Here is a 24649-nt window from a genome sequence, read left to right as displayed (position 1 = left end):
CATAATAATTTTTAATTTTTTTTTTCATATATATAAAAAAAATTACGCAGTGCTCCCTCTAAATTTTATGATTCCTAAAATTATCTGTTTATTTATTTTTTTTATTTTCTCTTTTATTCTTCAAATTCTTTAAATTTCTTTAATAGAAAAAGTCAAAATTTTCTTCCTCAATTAAAACTTTTTAACTTTTTCCTTTTAAATGTCTCTCATTTATTTTTTCCTTTTAAAGTTCTCTCATTTATTTTTTCCTTTTTCTTTTTCTTTTATACTTTTACTCTTAAAATTATTCTTTTTAACTTGCATATTTGAATATTTTTTTTTTCTTTATCTTTTGAATTTTATAATTTTTATATTACACACATATATATATACACACACACTCCGTTTTTTTTTTTTTTTTGACAGCGTGTCTTTCCTCACTTGAAATCCTGTCTTGGTCCTGTCTCCCCTCAACCAAAAGCTAACTAACAAAATAAGCATTAATTGTCAAATAAAGAGGACTCCGACCCTGTGGAGGGTGAAATTGGTTTTTTATTTGGCATGATATAAATGGTTGCATAGAAACTTTATTCATCGTTTTAAAAAAAAAAATTTAAAAGCCAACTCTCAATTTTGAATTGTTTGAAACTGCTAGACCACAAAGAACATGGTACATGTTGAAAATTCACTTAATTGGTTATTTATTGTAATAGTAAAAAAACATATATCATGCGGTGGATGATTTACGCACAAAAATTTCTTATGCAAACTCTTAATATGTATGACAATGGCGCAATGGAGGAAAGGTAAGTGAAAGACTTGCCCATAGTGGAGAAAGAAAAAGAATACATGGATGATTAGAGTTTAAGTCACACAATTTTTTTCAATTGGCATCGCTCTTACTCTCGAAGTACACTCTTGCTCACGATTTTACTATATATGACTTAAATTTTATTACTTTTACACTTCCGTACCCGAATATACTCTCACGTTGTGTGACTTAGATTAGTGCGAGAATAATCATTATTTCTAAAATAGAGGAAACTCAATATTTGAAAAAGAAAGGAAAGAGAAAACAATAAAATTTGGATTGATAACTTGTCAAAAATTGTAAAATAATACAAACATTAGATTGAAAGTTTTTTTTACGTTGAACATTTTATAAGCATGCGTTAACAAATGAGATATTTATTCGTAAGGATAAAACAGTAAATGTCCATTCAAATCAATGAATGAAAATTTTGAAAATACTAAGAAAACTATATTCTTAATTTATTTGTCTTAAACAATTTTTATTCATAGATTAAAATAGATAAACTCAAGTTTAAATCTCATCCACTAATATTAAAAAAAATAAAATTAATAGGTTATCATTTTCCCTTTCTTAAAAAATATAGGGAGGGCGAAGAGAAAAATTCACCAAATTTCAATTATCCAGTTTGGCGGAAAAGAAACTTCAAAAATAAAAAATGCGGTCCAGAACAGCATTTGGATTTGGCGTCAACTCTGTCTTACGTGGCACGCGCTTTCAGTGCGATTGGTCTTAATTTCTACCACTATATAGTACTCGTATATCTTTGTAAAATTCGCCGGCTAAAATGTCACAGTGTCAAATTTAGCCAAAAGCTACTATTTCAACTTTCAAGAGACCCTTCGACGCATTGATATATACGGAGTATATATATATATATATATATATATAATATTACACACACAAACACAGACTATAAAGATTAAGAGAGACGCCTAGAGAGAGAGTGAAGCAAGAAGAAAGAAAGGTGAACACTGCTCTGGAAGTGGATTATACTATATTTCTGTATGTATATGTCTTCTATATATATGTATAACTTTGTCTCCGTACTCTCCCCGTCTCTGTCTTGGAATTCGTCATTCTCTTGCCCTAGATCTCAGGCACTTGTCCGTAACAGCAAGGCTTGAGTGAGTATCTAGATCTTTTCATTCATTTCACGAGTTCATGATATATAGAACTATCGATAGCTTATACGTCTCCTTCAATCAGGTATTGCGTATTGTCTTCTGTTTTCATGAATACAGATAGAGAGAGAGCGATTGATGGGAAAGTTTGAGGGAGAAAGTCATATATTTGTTTATAGATAGGGAGATTTCACTGAAAAATGGGAATTCGTATCACAAATCTTGTTTCTCTCTTCTTCTTTTTTCGTAAGTTAATATTGTTTCTTTTTTTTTTCGGAATTAATCTTGTTTCTTTCTTTGTTATACACTGATTGTGAATTTGTTGAAATTTGTGTCTATTTGGGCTGTCAATGCTTCAATGCTTTCATTAAAATGATTCCAATTTACACAGGCAATCGACCTTTTAGATATAGTCTTTAATACTGGGTCTTTGGGGTCGGAAATTTGAAAAAAATATAAATTTGGGTATATGACCAGTGGCACATCCACATCGGAGGGAGCATTTTGGATACGTAGGTGTGTGTCCAGGATGTAACCCCAAACACATAAACATTATGCATAAATATATACACACTCCCTTTGGAGTGGGGTTTTGCGAACTGGAATCCAAGAAGGCAACAAGTCCTGGTTTGGGTCGCTTGAACCTGAATGCCTGATGGTAATTGGAATTGGTAGCTTTATGTTTGGTGAATGGGTTTGAATTTTACTGCAAAGTGCAAACCACTGGTTTTTAGTAGTAAAATCCTGGAGATATCAATTGGTTTTGATGGTTGGATTGCTTGAGTATTTCAAATAGCGGTATCCTTTTCAATGTTTTTCAGTTTAATTTCTATTTTCCCTTTTGTTATTCACTATGAATTATGTTTGGGTTCATAATGCCTACAACTTCCATTGCTGCACTGTCTCATGCACAGCACAATAGGTGGAATGCTCTCTCCCCCCACTTTTTTTTTAATCTATGGGAAGCCAAGTTAGCATAAAGCCTCTAAATGACCCAGAGATCTAGTGTTCAATTTCTGGAGACGTCAAATACCTCCATTCTAAGCTTACCCGATGCCTGTGGTTTGGGGGTGATTGCAGGATTAGCAACTCCGAAGGGGGTGATGAAAATATCCATTTTCAATAAATGTGTGTGTGTGGTTTGTATTTTTATTATGTGGAATTTGTAAATTTTGAATTCAGTGTGGAGTGTGGACTTCTTTTCTATGCACTTGCTGTTTATAAAATGTTAAAGTCTCTTTTGTTTGATTGTTATAACACCAAGAAACAGTGGAATTGGAATTGGGACCTTATTCCAAATTCAATGTTCCAATTTCATAAAGCCAAACTTTGCCTCAGAAGTTTACAATGTGAATTTTGCGATGACAATTCAGTTTATGTTGGAGGGTTGGGTTCAGTTATTCGAACTTATTATTATTATATTTTAGTTAAATGGAAATATTGTGGACACTTAAAACAGTTGCATCTATTGCCTGCACTCATCAATTATGCAATTTTAGTGCTCAACTATCTCCAGACAGTCACATATTTCGAATATGTTACACTTTCTAAATAGTTTATGGGATCATCTTTTTTTTTTTTTTTTTTTGGTCTTTCATAAACAATCATCTATTTTAGTGACATAAAATTTAATTCTCGCCCTTTTCTGAGTTTGTAGGCTACAATTCAGCAATGTTTTTGCAAAATTGAATAGTTTATCCTTCCTATCCCTCTTTCGTTTATCAATAAGTTAAGTTTCTATTTAGTTCAGTATATTCTTTAAAATTGCATAATGAAATTATTAGAATTAATGTATTTCTTATGTTACTCGTTCCTGGTGATGAATATGTCTCTGCTTTCTACATACAGGTTATTCCTAAATCAATTAATTGAAGATTGGTGGTAGGCTCCTAGGTGCTAATAAGGGGTGTTCAGACTGGAAGTTATTTGAAGGGAATAAGTTCTTTTGAGATTTACTGTAATGCATTGATTCCAGATTAAGACAGCTCAAGTTTGGCATTAAGACATGAAAGACATGCAGGGCTTGTCTGCACCTCGCCAACGTTCTCATTTAAAGAAGCCAATGTGGATTATCTTCTTGATTTCATTGATTACTGTTTTCTTAATTTGCGCCTATGTTTATCCACCCCAGAACTCTGGTGCCTGTTATGTGTTCTATTCTAATGGTTGCAAGAGTATTTCTGATTGGCTTCCACCTGCTCCTTTAAGGGAATATAACGATGCAGAGCTTGCTTCTCATGCTGTAATTAGGGATATTTTGGATATGCCTCCAATTAAATCAGAAAACCCTAAGATTGCTTTCATGTTCTTAATCCCGGGTTCATTGCCTTTCGAGAACCTGTGGGATAAATTTTTACATGTAAGTTTTTTCTTCCTTAATATTAATCTAGTCCAATTTTGTTGCCCATGCTATTTCCACTTTTTGGTAACTGGGAGTATTTCCAGAACGAGTTGCCAATGTGCTTTGTTTTGGTGGATATGACATATGTACTCTGATATTTGAAACCATAATTCTAATATTTGCTTACCTCTCTTGGTAACTTCTGGGATATGAAGGGGTGGTTAGATAGGGATATGCCTTTGGAGATAGCATGATTAGTCAAATGATCTGAAATTTGGTTACATGATTTAGTTTTCCTTGGTAGCCTAGTTGTATTTCCTCATCTTCCAAAGTAGAAGGTTGAGTGTTCAAGTCCCCATAAGGGCAAAAGTGGGTGTGTGCATTTCTTGCCAAGGTATATATATATGAGTGTGGAAGGTGTTGACTTTGAAAGTGGTTGCTTGATTTGAAATCTCTATTTTCTTCGGTCTTACAGGTGTTTCACTTTTAAGAAATTGGTTACTGGGGTGTTCTGGACTAGTTGTTTACCATTTCAGTTTTGGATAACAAGCACTGATATTCCCAAATGTATTGTACCGGCAAGCGGATGTGAGTTGGACAAAAATGACCTATATGTTTAGCTTAATTATCTCAAGTCTATTGGCGTTGATTAAGATGTAGTCCATTGATAAGAGAGGAAACTGGGTAATAATTGTTCATATTGCGAATGTTAGAAGCATAACTTCATTGTGCTCCATCTCATCATTTTCATTTCTTGGTGATATCTGTTCTGCTGTTGATTCAGTTCAAGTTATATGCCAACTGAAGTTTTCATTACTTTGGCAGGGCCACGAGGGAAGATTTTCTGTATATGTGCATGCATCTAAGGAGAAACCTGTATACTTGAGCCCTTACTTTATAAATCGTGACGTTCGCAGTGACAAGGTTTGTAAATTTTGTCAATAAGTAATCTAATATTTACACACTTCGAAACTTGTATCACCCAAGTCCCAATTGGTATATGAATTTTGAATAATGTAATTATTTTTCTAACATGATTAAATAAATTTTGATCAATGTACTTTTTATGGACTCCGATGATTGCATCAGGTGTAGAAACATGCCTATGTATTCTGAACCCAAAAACAAGTGTCTAACACTCCATGGACATGCTCAATTTAAAATTATGTTTCATTATTTCGGACGCTTAACCAACATGTCCTGGATGGGCCAGGCCAACACATCTTAGACACTTCCAACACAAGTCTTATATAACACAGACAAGTATAGGAGTAGCCACTTTCGACAATCTTGGAAACAACATGAACATGCCTCAAAGTTCCAACTTTTTTTCAAGAAAAATTTATAATGACGAAGTAGGAGAGTAATATCATATGTAATAATAATAGTTTACTATATTCGCATAGATTTGTCTGTTGTGTGTAACTCTTCACATAGAAATTAAAAATTAATTAAGGTTCTATAATCTTATTCAATGGATTTATATACATAAATAATTATATATATTTATAGCTGTGTCAACACCAAGTCTTTGCCCTACTTTTTTAGAATTCAACGTGTTAGCATATCATGTTGCATCATGTCCGTGTCTTGTGTCCATGTTTCTGTTACTTAGGTGGTTATAGCAACAAAAGGCAAGATTTGTGTCTTAAAACAAGCCTTTTTACCTGACTTCAGACTCATGGTTTCTCTCAGGTTGTCTTAAGTTGTCTTCCTTGGTTGATTCATTCTTGTCTATGGTATTATCGTGTGTTGTATGGTCTTCATCTCAGATGATCCCTTAGACTTTTTGCTGAATTGTTGCAATGGGCCAAAATGTCATCTAATACCCTCTCTACCCTGTGATAAGTTAAGGCTTCATGTCTCATTTTTGGTTGAAATGTTGATTCATGGTTATGTCTCGTTATTACTCTCCATTGATGCTTCAACTCTTTAACAATAACACGGTGCAACATGCAGAAACAATATATTGAACATTCAAAAGTAAGGTAGAAAACAATTATTACTAAAAAAATGTGTTGGGAGTGATTTAATGGGCAAAATTATGTTCTCTAAAAATGGATTAAAGTGTACAGTGTACACTACAGTACTACTGAATTGTCTTCAACAGTAATAAATAGTTTGTGAATGTTACTAGTTCATTTTACATATGAGCTTATCTTGTACTGTCAGAAGATCTTTTCTCAAATTAGTCTTTTAATGTACTTGGGCAATAATTATTATGAGAGAGTTAGCTTCATTCACCTTTCAAATGAAATTTACTATCAATTTTCCATTTTGTTGTTAAAACTTCATGTTAATTCATGGCTTGTTTGGCATACATATCAATATTATGTATATAACATAGTTTGACATGCTAATTTTTGATCTAATACTTTAAGCAACTCAACTGAAGCATGTATGATTTACTCAAATTGGTTGTTGGATTATAAAGCGCCTATTAGTGACAAATAAGAGAAAATAGATTTAGGTGGTATGGACACATAGAATGTAGAGCTGTTGATGCCCTTGTTAGAAAGGGAAGAGTAGTTTGCATAGACAGTAAGAGAAAGCGACCTACGGCCAAAACTAACATGGAGTGGAGTAATTATAAACAATTTTAAAACATTAAATATTATAAGAAGACGCGGTGCATAAAGAATAGAGTGGAGATGGAGAATCCATGTGGCAAATTCCATTCATTTGGAAAAAAGGACAAGGACGATGATGGTTTTTGGGTTATAAATTTGGATCAACTCGCTATCTTAACATGGACATGACACAAGTATATTCTTTAAGTGACACCGATGAACACATGATGTATATGTATCCATGTGTATGCTCATCTATGTTGCTTAGACTTTTGAAAAATACGTGAAACTCATGTAGGACACACTACACTTGGACAAAGGTATGGGATATGTGTCTGACATATTTTGTTGGACAGATATCTAAAAAGCATATCCAGTAATTCAATTTTATTAGATTCTTACTTCAAAATGAGTTAAATGTCTATTTTGAATGTTATGCTACTTGAAAATGTTATTTTACTCAATAAAATAAAGTAAAAATATTAAATGAATGGATATTTAGTAGTGTCCTTGTATCCTTCTATTTGGAGATTTGACACATGCTGGGATACTTACCCAAAGTCCAAGTAGCATAGGTGCTCATACTTGTATCTGTAGCCATTTGTTCAAATGTATATTTGCACATACAATTATGACAATTTGTATCCCCACACACCACTTATTCAATAAAGATTTGATGTATCTTACTCCTCTTTCAAATATGGTCAAACTTTTAATCAATTTTATTTTAAGTAAACTGTTTATCTGATTTACCTTTACGGTTGTACCTTTTTTGCCTATGCAAAGAGAATGCCTTGTTCTTGCATTCAAGTTTTCAGTTACATGTTGAACATGCAAAGAGTGTTAGCTAAGTGTTCAGATCATGAATTTTATTTTTGTGCTATGGCCACGTCAAAGATGTTTTGGTAATTGAACTAATTTTGGGCTCTATTTACATGAATGGTTTGTCTCATGCTTGACTTTTCATTCTCACATTGAAAAAGTCCTAAAATTTATATCCCCCCATGCTGATGCTTATTTACTTATGTAAATAAGTAAATAATGGTATTAGTTGATAGTTATTGGTAAAAGTTGATACCTAAATATATTAGCCTGGATAAGTATTTATAATGCATATGATGGTTGACCACACTGTTGTCTGCAACAACATTAGTATTTATAAGTTGATTTGTATGTGTGATTTTAATAGCCTACGTGTATTATAAAAAAATGGATGCCAAATATTATGAGAAGTATTCTTGTTCTCATTTTTATAATCGGTTTAGAATTAATACAATTGCTATATCTAATGTTGTTGTAGTTGCCATCATCATCATTGTATGAGCTAAATAATTGGGTTTGTATGTGGATTTTCTGTGCAGGTAGCGTGGGGAAAAATTTCAATGGTTGATGCAGAAAGACGGCTTTTGGCAAATGCATTGGAAGATCCTGACAACCAGCATTTTGTATTACTTTCTGATAGGTGACTGGGTGATAGTTACTGTCAGTTATCTTTTGTTGTCTGAATTGTGATTTTATGCTGTTACCTATTCTCTGATAAATTGTTTTCTTTCATTTCAGTTGTGTACCATTGTATGATTTTGACTTTGTTTACAACTATCTCATGTACACAAATATCAGCTTCATCGACTGGTACGGACATTGTCCTGTTATTGTTTGTGCAAGTAGTTCCTCAGATTATCATCTTTTCGTTAACTAGATAAATAAATACTAATATTGAACTTTCAAATGGGTTTGTCAAATAATATAATTCATTATATTGTAAAACTGTGGTAGGCCTTAATTTGTTTTTCTGTCTTGATGATGCTAATTTTTTCTTCTTCAGCTTTGAGGATCCTGGTCCACATGGAAGTGGTAGGTATTCAGAACATATGTTACCAGAAATTGAGAAGAAAGACTTTCGTAAAGGTGCACAGGTATGCTTTCACATGTTTAATGTGGAGACTCGGTAATATTTCTCAGTTGAAAATTTTACTTGCTATATTATTATTAGGGAAGAGTTCCTTGAAAAACTAAACAGAGCAAATGGGAAATGGTTAATTGTTTGCGCATCCCTTTTCTTTTCACGTGGGGGTAGAGCGACCACTCAGCCTATCCTTCACGGCCTTCCTTATTGGTCATATGAACATTAATTAACTGCAAGTTTAGTTGCAAACTATCATGGGACTGAAACCCTGAAATTCAGGGTTTTCAAATCATAAATTTCTTTGCCAATAGGTCAGTGTGGGTGAGGCGGTGTTTCAGTTTGTTCTAAGATCCTTTACTTTATCTGTTATTATTTTCTTGTTTGTACTTTCTGATAAATTTCTTGCCAATCGGTCAGTGTGGGTGAGGCGGTGTTTCAGTTTGTTCTAAGATCCTTTTCTTTCTCTGTTATCATTTTCTTGTTTGTACTTTCTGTTGTTTATTCAATCTCCTTTTCCCTTTTTACCCTTTTGGGAGAGGGGGAATGGGTCTTGGTATGGATTAATCAAAATTGAAGCATCTTCAGCTTGAATATCTCCCATTGTCTTATTGTGATTAGGATTTGTTATTGGATTTATGCAGTGGTTCACAATGAAGCGGCAACATGCTTTGATAGTAATTGCCGACAGTCTCTACTACTCAAAATTCCGGGATTACTGCAAGGTAGTTTATGGTTTTGCTTTGTGATTAGGATTTGTTCTGTTATTTTATTATTTAGATTATTGGAAATATGGATCTGTGAATGTGGTTCATAGCAATAATAAATTTGAGGCGGATTTTTAAATTTTTTTCAGCCAGGTGTAGATGGGCGCAATTGCTATTCTGATGAACATTACCTGCCAACATTTTTTCATGTGAGAACATTTGATGTTTACACGTTTTCCTCTTGCTCAATAGGTATTCAACTCGGTTCTTCCTGTACCAGTAACTGATTGAATTTTCATTGCATGTATTTGTAGATGTTTGATCCTACAGGAATATCAAATTGGTCAGTAACACATGTTGATTGGTCTGAAGGAAAGTGGCATCCAAAATCATACAGAGCTCAGGATGTTACTTACGAGCTTATAGAAAATATTACAGTATGCCTCTGTTCTTTTATTTCTTTTTTAATTACATCTGTTTTCTGAAATATGGTGCATTGCTATATTTCATGGTACCACCGCCTTATAATTGAAAAGACATTAGCACCCCCCTTACAGCAATGTACCTGACAATTCGGCAGTTACACAGACCAATGCTGGTGTCCTGGTTTCTTAACTACATTATTCTTAGTGTTTGACCGTTGCATTTGGATTTGACACTTCTCATTGTGTTCTTCCTGCAGTCTATAGACGTAAGCGTCCATGTTACAAGTGATGCAAGGGTATGTAATTTTACTGACATTCCACAATTCTTGTCTCAAAAATTGTTTTAGCTTTAATAAGTTATGAAAAACAATTGTGTTGCAGAGAGAAATCCAGATCAAGCCTTGCTTATGGAATGGGTTGAAACGACCATGTTACTTATTTGCAAGGAAATTCTTACCAGACGCTTTAGATAACTTGATGCTCATTTTCTCCAACTATACGACGGTTTGAGTGTTATATATTCGATTCTTATTTTTTAGTCGGATCAGCAGTTGATGGATTGAATGCTCCCTGACCTGGCTTCTTCTCGAGTGCAACGGCAATTAGCAGAGTGTTTAGGGTGACTTGAGTTAAGCTGGAGATTAACAAGCTGTTGCTAGAGTTGCTTCCTAGGGAATGGGGGTTTTAATGCTCATTGTTTCCCTCTATTTTGGGAATTTTGTGTTATATTGTAGTTCTAGAATAGAAAGTTCGGTACCTTATTGCAGTGCAATAACGGTTGACCTTTTGTAAAAGTTGAAAATGTGAAGTTTTATACGTCATTTCACAATATATATAAGGTCCGAGATCTAGAAATTATGAAGTAAATTGAATTAGAAGTCCCACACCTCAGGAGAAAAATCACTGTCTGGTTAACTGGTATAAGAACCTTGTTCATACAGCCCTCAATTACCAGAGAAACCTGTTTAATAAGGCCGAATTAGTTCCTCTTTTTAAAAATACTGTAATAATTATAATAATACTTTTATATTCATAAAATTGAATAAAAAACAGTTTAGAAGTAAATTTAGTTGCTTTACATTTAATTTAGAGACTCCTGTAATTCTCCTTAAACCTCTTACCTTCCAAAGGGAGATCGGAGGTGCTCATCATTGTGCAAGCAATGTGCATCCAATTGAGCTCTCAAGATCTAAAAGAATTTTATTCTCTTTGGTCCAATTTTCTAATTTTAAGCTCTTAAAAACTTTCATCTCTTTGATATGTTTAGATAATGCTATGAGGACATTAATTTAGGTTTTAATGGGGCTGCAAATAAATTGAATCGAGCTGAGCTTCAATCTGTCCAGATTCGGCCTCTTGTTAAATATGACGAATTCAACAAAATTCAGTTGAGTGACTTGAGTCTTAATTTATCATGATTTTGAAAAGTTCAGGTTTGGCTCAATTTGTTTAATAAAAGAAAAGTACGAACTTATACTTATTAGTCTACACAAGTTTATGTTTATGGTCGCATTCATGAACATGTGCAAGGCTGCAAGGTTACACAATTTTTGTATTCACAAGTCCATAATCGACTTTCATGAGCATGTTCATTGACCCATTAGAGACAATGTGAGCTTAGGGTTCAGGAGCCTTCAAGAGCCGAGCTTAACTAATTGAGCTTAAAAATTAAATTTAAGATTAACTTATTTAGTCAAATAAATGAGTTCGTATTTACTTTTGTACAAGTCCTCCTGGAGAACTTTATTTTAGTCTCCTCGAGAAAATGTGAAGCTTTATGGCCTATGCTAATACATATTCCTTCAACCATAATAACATAATTTTTCTTTTTCTTTTCTTACATGTTTTTATCACAATAATTTCACCAGAGAAACAAAATTATATGAATGATAGAAAAAAAATGGAATTTTGAAAAAAATTTATTAATGTTTTGATCATCATGATCAACATTAGCTTTTATTTATTAGTTTTTTTTTTTTTTTAAAAAAAAAAAACTTAATTATACATTTTTAACTATGTTTTTTTTTTTTTTTTTGAAGGGCTTAAAAAGTTTTCGTAAGTGCCATCTTTAACATGTATTGCTTAAATGGGTTCTAATTTTTTATAATTATTTTGGATTATTTTTATATCTGCATGATTTAACCAAATTTTCTAATTACGTCATTTGACCTTTATGCGGTTAATAATGTGATTTTCTTGTTTGTGAAAAGTGAAAAACTCAAAGCTCACTTCTACTTCTAGACTAAGCATGAATTTAGTTAAACTTGATACATGTCGAACTTACACAAAATATTAGAATGAGAAAATTTGTAACAAATCTAATTTTAGTTTTAAGCCCACTGTAATTAAAAAATATATATATATATATATATAGAAGGAAAGTTTGTAGTAAGTACTAGATAAATCTTTGTAAGAAATAATATTTGATAATTTTGTGTAAATACAAAGGAAAAAAATTATAGATAAGTGTAATTTTATAAAATTCTAGAGAAGTTATAAATAGCAAAGGTGTTACTCTTGGAAAGTCTCAAAACAATAGTATAAATTCTTTCATGGTTATTTACCACCCTATGATATCACATTTGAATTATTCAAAAATGAGCTTTTACCAATAGCTGAGTCATAAGCTTCTTTCCATTCATATATTGACTATGAATTTTTTCACTTGAAACATTAAGAGAGTTTCAAATTTTATATGAAGCAGGTTTAATTTGAGATTCCAAATTCTATTTTAATAGTTTTTAATTTTTAATTTGAATTACATTAATGAATGAATGGAATATGAATTTTTATTTAAAGATTATATCTGAATAATATATAAAGAGATTGAGTTTATCTGAATCTCACTCATATAAGTTATAATTTTTTAATTATATTTAAATTTTACTTAAATGATATGAGTCACATATGAATCTATGTTTATTAAATTCAGTTCTGATTCAAATTTCCATATAATCCTGAGCCTAAAATATGAATTTTGATAAAAATTTATATGAATGATACCAACTTGTTTAAATAAATAAATAAATAAAAAACTTATATCCCAAATCAAAACTTAAAAGAAGATTTATATTTTAATTTACTTATTTTTCCACAAATCCATGTTCCACCAAAGTTATTCTGTTCTCTAGGCAAAGCTCTCCTCAACTGGTAAAACTCTCTACTCTCCTCAAGAACGATTTCTACATTCGCCAAATTCAGAATCCAAACGTATGATTCTCTCTAAGCTATTCAACGCCAAACCATTTTCTTCTCTCTCTTCTTCTTACCTGTTTCAGCTCAGAACTCCTTCCCTCCAAACTCTCCTAAAGAGTGGTTTCAGCCCAATCCTCAAAGACTTCGAACAATTTCTCCTCTTCCTCTCTCAAAGCAACAGATTCAATTCGATTATCCAATTCGTTTCTCAGATGAACTCGAACCATATCGAAGGTTCTTCTCGTACACATTCAATCTTCGCATGGGCTTTACTGGAAGAGCACAAATATGAAGAAGCAAAGCAGTTTATGGAGACCCAGAAGGCGAAGACTGCGATACATCGACAAACTCGTATCTGGGATTCTCTAATTCAAGGCATTTGTATGAACCAGAAGGACCCGGAAAAGGCGCTTTTGGTATTACGGGATTGCTTGAGAATTGATGGTATATTACCTTCTTCTTTTACTTTTTGTTCATTAATTCATAGTTTTAGCTCTCTGGGAATGATGGATAGAGCAATTGAAGTGTTGGAGTTGATGAATGATGAGAAAATCAAGTACCCATTTGATAATTTTGTTTGCAGTTCTGTAATTTCTGGGTTTTGTAAGATTGGGAAACCTGAACTTGCAATCGGGTTTTATGAGAACGCTAGAAATTCAGCTGTTTTGCAGCCTAATGTTGTGACCTATACTGCACTTGTGAGTGCTTATTGTAGATTGGGTAGAATTGAGGAAGTTTGTAATTTGGTTTCTAGGATCGAGAAAGAAGGATTAGCACCTGATGTTGTATTTTATAGTAGTTGGATCTATGAGCTTTTCACGGAAGGAAATATTGGGGAGGCATTTCGAAAGCATAGAGAGATGATGATGAAAAAAATAGACATGGATACGATTAGCTATAGTATACTTATAGATGGGTTTTCAAAGGAAGGAAATGTGGAGAAGGCAGTCGGGTTTCTGAATAAGATGAAAATGGACAAATTAGAACCCAATTTGATCACTTATACTGCGATTGTGTTGGGATTTTGTAAGAAAGGGAAATTGGAGGCGGCATTTTCACTGGTCAAGATGGTTGATGAACTGGGTATAAAAATCGATGAATTTATGTATGCAACGTTAATTGCTGGGGTTTGCCGGAGAGGTGATTTTGATCTTGTCTTTAATCTACTCAGTGACATGGAAAATAAGGGTATTAGTCCAAGCATTGTTACATACAATACTGTGATTGATGGATTGTGTAAAGCTGGGAGGACGTCAGAGGCGGATGAAATCTCCAAGGGCATACTTTGTGATGCAGTTACATACAGTACATTGTTACATGGATACATTGAAGAAGAGAATAGTGTGCGGATATTAGAAACAAAGAGAAGATTGGAAGAAGCAGGAGTTTGTCTGGATGTTGTTATGTGCAACGTACTCATCAAAGCATTATTTATGGTAGGATCATCTGAGGATGCTCTTGAGATATTCAGGGAAATGCCAGAATTGAACTTGGCTCCAGATTCTGTTACCTATTGCACAATGATTGATGGATTCTGTAAGCTTGGTAGAATAGATCAGGCACTTGAGATATTTGACGAGTTTAGGAGGACAACAATTTCTTCAGTTGCATGTTACAATTGTATTATTCATGGACTCTGCAGGAAGGGTATGGTAGGTGTGGCCATTGAAGTGTTTATAGAACTCAATGAGAGAGCTTTGGCTTCAGATGTGGGTATGCATATGTTGTTGTTCAAGTCTATTTTTGAAGAAAATGGTGCAGAAGGTATCCTGGAATTACTTTGCAAAATTGAGAATTTGGGGCATGATATGTTTGGTGTTATATGTAATGATGCTATTTGTTTCCTGTGCAAGAGGGGTTTTTCTGAGGCAACCTGTGAAGTTTACATGATTATGAGAAGGACAGGTTCAGCTGTGACAAACAAGTCTTACTATTCAATCTTGAAAGTACTTGATGGTGATGGCAAAAATTGGCTGATTCAACCTTTTTTGAATACTTTGGTGAAAGTTTTTGGCATAGTTGAACCTAGAGTGAGCAAAATACTAATAAATTACCTGTGTATGAAGGATGTGAACAGTGCCCTAAAGTTTCTTGACAAGATGAAGGAGAACAAATTGACAGTCACTTTCCCTGTTACAGTTATTGAGACACTTATGAAGGATGGTAGAGTTTTAGATGCATATAAACTTATCATGGGAGCCAAAGATAATCTACCCTTAATGAATGTGGTTGATTACTCAATCGTAGTTGACGGTCTTTGCAAGGCAGGACATGTTGATAAGGCCTTAGATCTCTGTGCTTTTGTTAAAATGAAGGGGATCACCCTTAGCATTGTCACTTACAATTCAGTTATACATGGGTTGTGCTGCCAAGGATGTTTGGTTGAAGCACTTAGGCTATTTGATTCATTGGAGAAAATTGATAGGCCTCCTTCTGAAATTACATATGCTATACTCATTGATGCTCGATCAAAAGAAGGGTATTTGGTAGATGCCAAGAATTTGTTTGAGATGATGGTCCTCAAGGGCTTTAAGCCAAATACACGGGTTTTCAACTCATTGATTGATGGGTATTGCAAGTTTGGTCAAATGAAGGAAGTCTTGAAGCTTCTCCTTGATTTGGAGGTAAGATGCCTTAAGCCCGATGAATTCACTGTTAGTGCTGTGATTAATGGCTGTTGCCAAAATGGTGACATGGAGCAGGCTCTTGGATTTTTTTTTGAATATAAAAGGAAAGGGTTTCTGCCTGATTTCTTGGGCTTCATGTATTTGCTAAGAGGCCTATATACCAAGGGAAGGATGGAAGAGTGCCGGAGCATCTTAAGGGAGATGCTACAGACCCAATCTGTTGTGGATCTGCTTAACAGGGCTGACATTGAGGTCAAGACAGAGTCCATAGAAAGTTTCCTTATCCTTTTATGTGAACAAGGAAGTATCCAAGAAGCCATTACCATCCTCAATGAAGTTGGATCTATGTTTTTTCCTGTTAAGAGGAGGTCTGGTGCTTATAATGGATCACAAAAAATAACCGAGCGTTCTGACAAGAGAGTTCTTGGTACAGTTGAATCCAAGTCTTCGATCTCTACTTTTGAAACTGATATAGATTTTGAATCATGCAACATGGAGAAATTAGAGAAGGTGGGAAATCTAGAAAAAATATCTCAATCACATGATTTTGATTCTTATCATGCCTTAATTGCTTCACTCTGTTCAAGAGGGGAGCTAGGGAAGGCTAATAAACTGGTGAGAATGCTTTATAATTTTGATAGTGGTGGTTAATAAACCTACAATTAACCAGCTTCTGTAGCTACAGTTGGAGCTCCCTTTCCTATCAGTGCAGGACAAGAAACCATGCGGGAACCATCACAGGTGTGTTCTGTACACGTCCTTCCATCTTCCCTTTTTTTTTTGGCGCCCTTTTAAATTACTATTTGACAAGCTCCTTCATATTTTCTCTCTTTAGATATCCCTTCATCGCTCTGCTGGTCCTCTTCTTTATCTAAGAATATTGGTCCAATTATTCATGTCACAACTTAAGAGGAGTTGGGACATGTTAGGGATGAACATTCCTAAATCCATGCACGAGTAATTTAGTTAACATATTCTAATAGCCTCTGTATGGAAAAAGGGTCTTCTAATAAGGATAGTATATTATTTGCATGGTTATTTCAGCACAGTTTATCCTTTTATATCTGTTTTTTGGTTAGGAATTCTCAAGTCAAACTCTATGGATAATTTGATCCTTGCTTATGTGCAAAACGTAGTAGCATGCTCTTGAATACCGAAATGGATCAATACATTATGATGGTATATTATAAGGCGGGTGAATAATTTTTGACATTTTCTTTGTCAGCCATCATTTGCAATAATATTCACTAAGATTTTTGCTTTTTATAACCCAAGAAATACTGGTTCCCACTAGGCATAGGGCCTGGAGATGAGGGTAGATAGGCATATTACCCAACAAATACCACCTGTGGATTGCTGTTATTTTCCTTATCTGCAGGTAATTGTCAATCTTGTCTAATGCAAAGAAAAAGAAGACTCTTCTAAGAACAATCTAGACCTACTAAAAATCACATATAAAGACCCAGTAACATAATTCTCTCAATAAATCCTTGGACCACCAAAATTCTCTTAACTCCTATAACTTGATAAGATATAAATAAATCTTGTCAGCATTGTACGGACTTAAAAAACATGAAGGAAAAGTCGAATAATAAAAGGTTCTGAGTAACTAAGCCAGCCTTGAATGAAATTCCCAATTCTTGTCGGCATGCTCTGCATTAGTTGTTCCCCAAAGAAGTTTTAGCTATTATTTGGGTTCTCTGGAGTGAAAAGGATTCTACGGGTATTAATATGGGCACTTGGAGGAAGATCTTTGTGGAAAAACACCCCTCTTGACCTCTCTTTACTTTAGCCTTGGCTTACTAGATTTTCAGAAAAAGAGGGGGGTTAAATTTAATGTTTGTGATTGGGAAAATTGTTATTCTTTCCGAGCATGTTAAGACAATTTAATGTGATTGAACCTCTTCTCTGTAAGATTAAATGACGCTCAACTTTATTGGTAGCATTCTCGATAGCATGTCTCCCTTTGAAATACGAGGCATGGTAACTCTGTTTTATCTTCTTAAAACTGGCATACTGAATTGCCATTAAAGCATAGATCCCATGTTCGTTGGAAGGTCTTCAAGATGCTTTTTGACTTCAAAATCTTTTTTATGTCCGATTGATGGTGACTGAAAGATGGCGGCTAGGCTAGAATTTGATCCATCGGATCTCAACATCTTGTTTCTTAAATGTGAGGAACCATTTATCTATTAGCTTCTAGAGGAAAAAATTATGTTGATTTCTATATTAGAAAATGAGTAGGCTGTTTTTAGCTAAGCATGGGGCTACCATCATAGAGTAGATTGCATTTCTTTTCAGGTAGGGATGTAACTCGTGTAAGGTTTGGGGGATCTTTATGGGATTTATGAGTTTTTTTTATTTGTTCACTTCACTCCATAATTGCCACTGCTTTTCTTTTACTTTTCTCCAGTATTGATTGGAATCCTCATCCTCTTGTCCTTATTCTTGTACTGAGTTCTCATATTTATTGCATTATATGGTTTTCTACAAAGAGAGAGAAAAGAGAAATTTGTATCAATATTGATCAGGGATAGGTTTTTAAAGTAGATAGAGTTTGTTGCATTCCCCCCTCCCTCTTCTAATTCCTGCTTGTTTGTTTCTCTTCATTTTGTGTTTAATTTGAAGATTTGATGGTTGTGTATAGGCGTGTGATATGCTGTCGTTCAGATGGGAGTTGTTTCTGCTTGAGCCCTGACACTGTTGACAGGTTTGCATCTTCACGTGTCCATCAATTTGTTTCTTTTGTTTTCCATTCTGACCATCTAGTTGCTTTTTGTAATGGAGCTAGCTCACGTTCCCAACATCCAATTTCTAATTTTGTTTCTTATGAACATCTCTCACTTTCCAATTGCTTCCCAGTTGTCTTCTATGTATGTGCCTCAGAGTCTACAAGATGCAATTTTGGATCCCGGGTTGGATGAAGCCATGTTTGAAGAAAGGAAAACTCTTCAGAAATGCAAAAAGAGGATGCTTGTTGATTTACTTAGAGGGAAGAAAATGGTTGGATGCAAGTGAGTGCTTACTGTGAAGCACAAGGCAGATGGCTCCGCTGATTGTGAAGTCAGATTGGTTGCCAAAGGTTTCACTCAGAAATATGGGATCAATTGTTGGCAAATTTTTAGGCCTGTGGCACTCATGAATTCAATTCTTGTGCTCCTCTATTCTATAGCAAATTTTTGATGGCCTCTCTAACAATTGGATGTGAAAAACTGCCTTATGTGGATATGGAGGGGGCTAGCCCAGTTCACTAGGCTTCCGCCATGTGGATTTAGAGTAGGAATACAAAATTGCCCTCCTTGGACTCTCATTTTTTACAGCCAATGAAAATGTCTGCAGGTTGAAAGAATTTCCAAGAGCCTGGTTTTAGGTATTTCCAAAGCTGCGCAGATATATGGCTGTAAGCAAAGACAAGGTGAATAGGCGATCAGACCTTGGTCGTCAAACGCTCTTCTTGTGGTGAAGTAATAGATAGTAACTGAAGCAAAGGTGATCATGCGAATACTTTTTATGTGTTGTGTGTATATATCATTGGTATTGTTGAATCACGGGTGGTTGTGTAAAGAAACAAATGAAACCATCCTTTATATTAAATGTGTGAGTGCTGTAATTGTTCTTGTTGCCTTCAGAAGCCACTCTTGCCAAAAGCATTGTGAACAAGCAGTGAAATGGAGCTCGGGAAACACGTAGAGCTAATTCTATGGCACTCATGCAGATTGAAAAGGATATTTCTACTTGCATGTTCCTCTTCCCGACTGTGAAGACAAATTATGTGGTTATCTTCAGCTGTGATTGGTGGGAGAACATAATGACACATGACCTTGTTGTTCCTTAAAGCTGCCTTGGTGGTATTTTAGGTGCTTTCCCTCGATACTCTTTCTTTGTTTGGCTTGATATTAAAGGGAGAGTGAACACCCAAGAGAAACTGATTTCCTTTGACTAAGTCAAGACCTTGAGTTTTCTTCTGCAGAGAAGAAGTTGAGGATACCCAGCATCACCTTTTTTCCTTTTTTTTTTTTTTTTTTTTTCTCTCTCTCATTTGGCCATCTGCCGACGTCATGATTATCTGGGCAGCTTTAGAGTATACAGATATTTTTCTCTCCCCCATAGATCCCATCTATCCATTTAAATAGATGGACTCAAAGGGAGTGAAGACTTCCTGCTTCATTTTTCTTGATTAGATGCTCTTTTTATTTATTTATTTTTATTTTTAGCTTATTATTGGTTTTCTTGGTTTCAATTTCTTCCTAGTTCAGCTCGAAGATTTTACAGGCAGGACAAAGTACTTTAGACCATGGGATTAGGAGTGGGTTTAAATTTTAGAGTTTGAATTTATTTTGGGTTAGATTTGGACAAAAACTTTTACTAACCCAAGCAACCCGGAGAACCTGAGATACAAGAAGACTGTCTAATTTTTATATTTGAAAGTCGGTTGTTTTTGTTTTTGTTTTTTTTTATCCTGGCAAAGAAAGAGAAGTAGCACAAATCAAGCAAAACAATCCCGAGATGCTAGAAGAAGAACATTATGCGGAATATGTGAAAGAACAACATCCCTAGAAAGAGGACTTCTGGATAGCGCCGCTAAAGCATGAGCCACCTCATTGCCATGCCTATAAACATGGCGAAGACAAGCTGAGGAAAAACTCTGAAGCGCCACATGAATATCAAAGGAAATGGCCTGAATGTCAAGTGGTCCAGAATTGATATTCAAAACAGCATTAACCACCACCAAAGAATTAGATTCAAACCAAATCTGAGAAAACTGAGAAGACAACGCCCAAAACATAGCCTTACGCAGACATATAGCCTCAGCCAACATCGCATTAGAAGTTGGAAATGGATAAAAAACCACAGCCTTCAAGATAGCACCCGAGGAACCTCGAAAGACAACCCCACCTCCCCCCACTTGGGAAGATTGAGGAAATGATGCATCTACATTACATTTGACAATACATGAAGGGGGAGGCAACCAATGTGACAATGAAGATGAAGATCGTGAACGGGAGGAAGAATCAACCTGCCCGTTGGACAAATGGCAATGTGAAACATGAGATGCCTCCTTAAACTTCCAAAAAAATGAACACGCCATCCCAACCACCCGGTGAGCATCCCAAATTTTCCCAGCAAATAGAAGTTTGTTATGAGCCTTCCAAATAAACCAACAACAGCACGCAACAAACCCCAAGACATCGGACCCCCTTTCTTTTGGCCTCCACTGCCGAGCCAACCCCAACCACCAATCACTAAAGGAAGAAGGGTGAACCACAGAAAAGTCAAAACGAAGTGGGGAGAACTTCCAAACCTGAACTGAAAAGAGACACTGAAACATCAAATGTTCAAGAGATTCCACCTCTGAACCACAACACGGGCAAACACTATCAACATCAAGACCGCGACTAACTAAGAGTTCCCGAACCGGAACAGCTAACTTACAACACTTCCACAGGAAATGTTGTAATTTTGGCGGAACCTTGCATGACCATATATTATCCCATAGAAACTGATAGGAAGAAGGGGAACCAGGAACAACCAATGACCTCCTCTCATAACCCATAAGGCTGTAAGCCAATTTATAAACAAATTTTACCGAAAACAGACCATTGGACTCCAAATCCCACGCCACCCTATCCGTTTTTTTTTTTAAAAAAACTAAAACTACATTTAAGGATTACATCAACAGTGGCTGGCGGAAATAAAGTACGAAGCAAAGCCATATTCCAGCTATAAGACGAATTATCCAACAGCTCAGCCACAAATTGGGGAACCACAGAAATTATCGGCATTGGAAGCGAAAAAGAATGCCCTGGAATCCAACGATCTGACCAAATATGAATAGATTGTCCGTTACCCACTATCCACTGCGAGCCTGCAGTAATAAGAGACTGAGTGGACCAAATACTTCGCTAGGCCCATGAAGGATTTGATCCCAAAAAAGCTTCCAAAAACGAACAATGAGAAAAATATTTAGCTTTAAATAGCTTAAACGCCATCCCTTGATGAAGAACCTGAAAGTTCCAACCATGCTTAGCCAACAAATTGTATTGAAAGCTTCAAAACAACGAAAGCCTAAACCCTCATCCTCTTTAGGCTCACATAAAGACTCCCAAGCTACCCAATTAAGACTCGAAGAAGCTCCCGATTTAGCCCACCAGAATCTGCGAACATGCCCCAAAAGAGATACACAAAGTTTACGAGTCAACTTAAAGCACGACATCACATAGGTTGGTAAAGCACCCAAAACCACTTTGATTAACACTTCTTTCTAGCGGGAGACAATAATAGAGATTTCCAGGAGGCTAATCGATTAGACACCCGCTAAACAATATAATGAAACACATCCCATTTAGAATGGCCAATAAGCGCTGGCATACCCAAATACTTAGCACAGAGCCCTTCTTCGCGAATCCCCAAGATATGACATAAGTATGATTTGATGTCCGCAGAAGTATTTTTGGAGAAGAAGATAGATGATTTAGAAAAATTAATCTATTGCCCAGACGCCTTTTCATACCTCTGAAAGAACTTCTTAAGAAAAAGAATTTCTATTGTAGAAGCCTGACAAAACAAAATTGAGTCATCTGCAAAAAATAAGTGGGAGATAACTGGAGCCTGCGGATAGATGTGGATACCCGATAGGACTTTATGTTGAATTGCCCGCTACAAAGAAAGAGAAGGGCTTTTGCACACAAAATAAATAAATATGGAGATAAAGGATCCCCTTGGCATAAGCCATGGGTGCGTTGAAACATCCCCACAGAAGTCCCATTAATAATCACATAAAAAGACACCGTAAAAATACAAGCATGAATGAGTTTAATCCAATGAGGATGAAAACCCAATTTAGCAAACATGGCTAACAAAAAAGACCATTCAATTCGATCATAAGCCTTACTCATATCAAGCTTCAAAGCAAGAAATACATATTTACCTACGCTTATTTTTAAGATAATGCAAAACTTCATGCATAGTTAAAATATTATCAATAATATGCCACTCAGTAACAAAAGCACTCTGGAATTCGTTAACAATAGAGGGAATAACCTTTTTTAAATGATTGGTAAGCACCTTAGCGACAATTCGATAAGAAACATTACATAAAGAAATGGACCTATAATGAGATACCTGGGAGGAGGCATCAATTTTAGGAATGAGCACAATATTAATATGATTCATACTCTTTAGAAAATAGCCAATTTTATGCATTCGGGCTATTTGAAAGTTGGTTGTTGATATGAAATAAAGTTAAAATTATATGATTTATGATATCATAGATATTATCCTAACTTCGATAGCTTTAAAAATTTTAAATAAAAAATTTTAATAATTGAATTTTAATTTTAAATAAAATGAGATAAATGGTTTTATTTCATCACACAAAGTCTGAAAAAAAAAAAAAAAAAAAAAAAAAAAAAAAAAAAAAATCCCTTGTGGCATGATACGAGTTATTTTATTTCATATCAATTGTATATAGTTAGCATACCAAGGGGCTAAATACCAAAGGGCATTTAGCCCCCATTCTCCAGTAAAAAGGCTTGAGTCGGGTGCAACCACCATTCTCGAGGAGGTGTATATAGTTAGCATACCAAAGGGCATTTAGCCCTATTCTCGGGCGGGGGGGTTTGAGTCAGGTGCAGCCTCCATTCTTGAGGAGGGAAGGGTTTAAGTCTGGGTGCGGACAAAAAAGTGTGCAAGTGTGTTAAAAAAAAAAAAAAGTGTGTAAGTGTGTTATATATACTTTGCATTTTTTTTTTTCCTAACTTTTTAGTAGATTATTAAAATTTTGACACGGTATAGTTGTCAAAGGCGCCGAAGGCGCGCGCCTGAGGCGCAAGGCGCCTCTAGGCGCCAGGTTAGCGCCTTGAGTCTACTCAAGGCGGTTGGGTTATATAAGGCGTGCGCCTTTACGATCAAGGCGCGAGGCTACAGGCGCTAGAAAGGCGCGCCCCGCATGAAACTTTTGTTTTTAACTTATTTTCCTTATTTTTTTTTGTTTTGTTTGTGACTCTGTAGTCTGTAACTCTGTATTGTTATATTATTTGTATTTTGTATTGTATTATTTTAAACTTGAAAAGTTGAAAGCTCAAAGCCAAAGCCTATTTTAAGTTTGCAACATAAAAAACGAAAAAAAAAAGAGAAGCAAAGGAAAGAAGAACACAGACTAACAGAGGCAGCGAAGTACTCACTCGGGACTCTCGGATCTGCGTCGGCTCTCTCCAGGTTAGTTCTTCTTCTTCTCTCCTTCTCTCCTCCTCTTCTCAGATCTGCCGGATCGGTGATTCGGTCAGATTTTTTTTTTTTTTTTCTTCTTCTTTTCTTCTTCTTCTTTTCTTCTCTCGAGTCTGGGCCCTGGGGCCTCTCGGCTCTTTCTTGCTAGACATTTATGTCATTTATTTCTATTTTTCTTCTTCTTTTTATTTTATTTATTTATTTTTTTGCCTCCAGTTTTATTCTTCTTTTTCTTTTTTTCTTCTTCTTTTCTTGAGTCTTGGCTCTCTCCTGGCAGATTTGTTTTTTTTTTTTTTTTTTTCTTCTTTTTATTTTTTTATTTATTTTTTGTTTCTCCAGTAAATTTTTTTTTTTTCAGTCTCGGCTCTCTCCTGAGTCCTGAGTCCTGGCAGATTTTTTTTTTTTTCTCTTCTCTTCAGTCTCGGCTCTCTCCTCGCAGATTTTTTTTTTCTTCTTTTTATTATTATTATTTTTTTTTTCTTACTCTAGTTTTTTTTATTTTTTTTTCATTTTTTTATTATTTATTTATTTATTTGTGTGAGGTACTTTATATTAACCTGATTTATTTGTGTGAAAAGTTGTATTTGTTCCATTCTAACATGTTGTTGGTTTGAGGAAATGCATTGCACATTCAATATCCGATCAAAGTTTAGGTCTGCATCGAGTGGTCTATTAGCATCCTTTGTTAACGGGACCATATCGGGCATGACCCTCTTTGTTTCAGCATGATCTCCCACTCGA

General features: G+C 35.0%; 2 protein-coding genes across 4 annotated transcripts; both read left to right on the top strand.

Annotated features, from left to right (window-relative positions):
- The first annotated feature begins 1587 nt into the window (after window positions 1-1587).
- On the top strand, window positions 1588-10691 carry LOC132279548 (glycosyltransferase BC10-like). 3 transcript variants are annotated; one of them, XM_059781564.1, is made up of 12 exons: window positions 1588-1917; window positions 2000-2160; window positions 3763-4273; window positions 5081-5179; window positions 8187-8287; window positions 8386-8457; window positions 8651-8741; window positions 9373-9453; window positions 9585-9644; window positions 9750-9872; window positions 10118-10156; window positions 10242-10691. In XM_059781564.1, exons 3-12 carry the CDS (start codon window positions 3920-3922, stop codon window positions 10368-10370), a joined length of 1149 nt encoding a protein of 382 aa, XP_059637547.1. In that variant the 5' UTR covers window positions 1588-1917; window positions 2000-2160; window positions 3763-3919; the 3' UTR covers window positions 10371-10691. The 3 variants fall into 3 exon arrangements, with proteins under 3 accessions (XP_059637547.1, XP_059637546.1, XP_059637545.1); XM_059781563.1 differs by lacking the exon at window positions 2000-2160 and having other exon boundaries at window positions 1588-1757; XM_059781562.1 differs by lacking the exon at window positions 2000-2160.
- A 2274-nt stretch (window positions 10692-12965) lies between these two features.
- Window positions 12966-19900, top strand: LOC132279547 (pentatricopeptide repeat-containing protein At5g57250, mitochondrial). Its single transcript, XM_059781561.1, has 3 exons — window positions 12966-16423; window positions 18330-18392; window positions 18545-19900. Exon 1 carries the CDS (start codon window positions 13073-13075, stop codon window positions 16331-16333), a length of 3261 nt encoding a protein of 1086 aa, XP_059637544.1. The 5' UTR covers window positions 12966-13072; the 3' UTR covers window positions 16334-16423; window positions 18330-18392; window positions 18545-19900.
- Window positions 19901-24649: the final 4749 nt, after the last annotated feature.

This window comes from Cornus florida, unplaced genomic scaffold, assembly GCF_030987335.1.
Source record: "Cornus florida cultivar Cherokee Brave unplaced genomic scaffold, ASM3098733v1 CherokeeBrave_3.0.0_Hap2_Chr10, whole genome shotgun sequence".
NCBI classification, from domain to species: domain Eukaryota; kingdom Viridiplantae; phylum Streptophyta; class Magnoliopsida; order Cornales; family Cornaceae; genus Cornus; species Cornus florida.
Note: the sequence above shows the minus strand (reverse complement) of the source record. Positions and strands in the feature narration are given on the sequence as shown.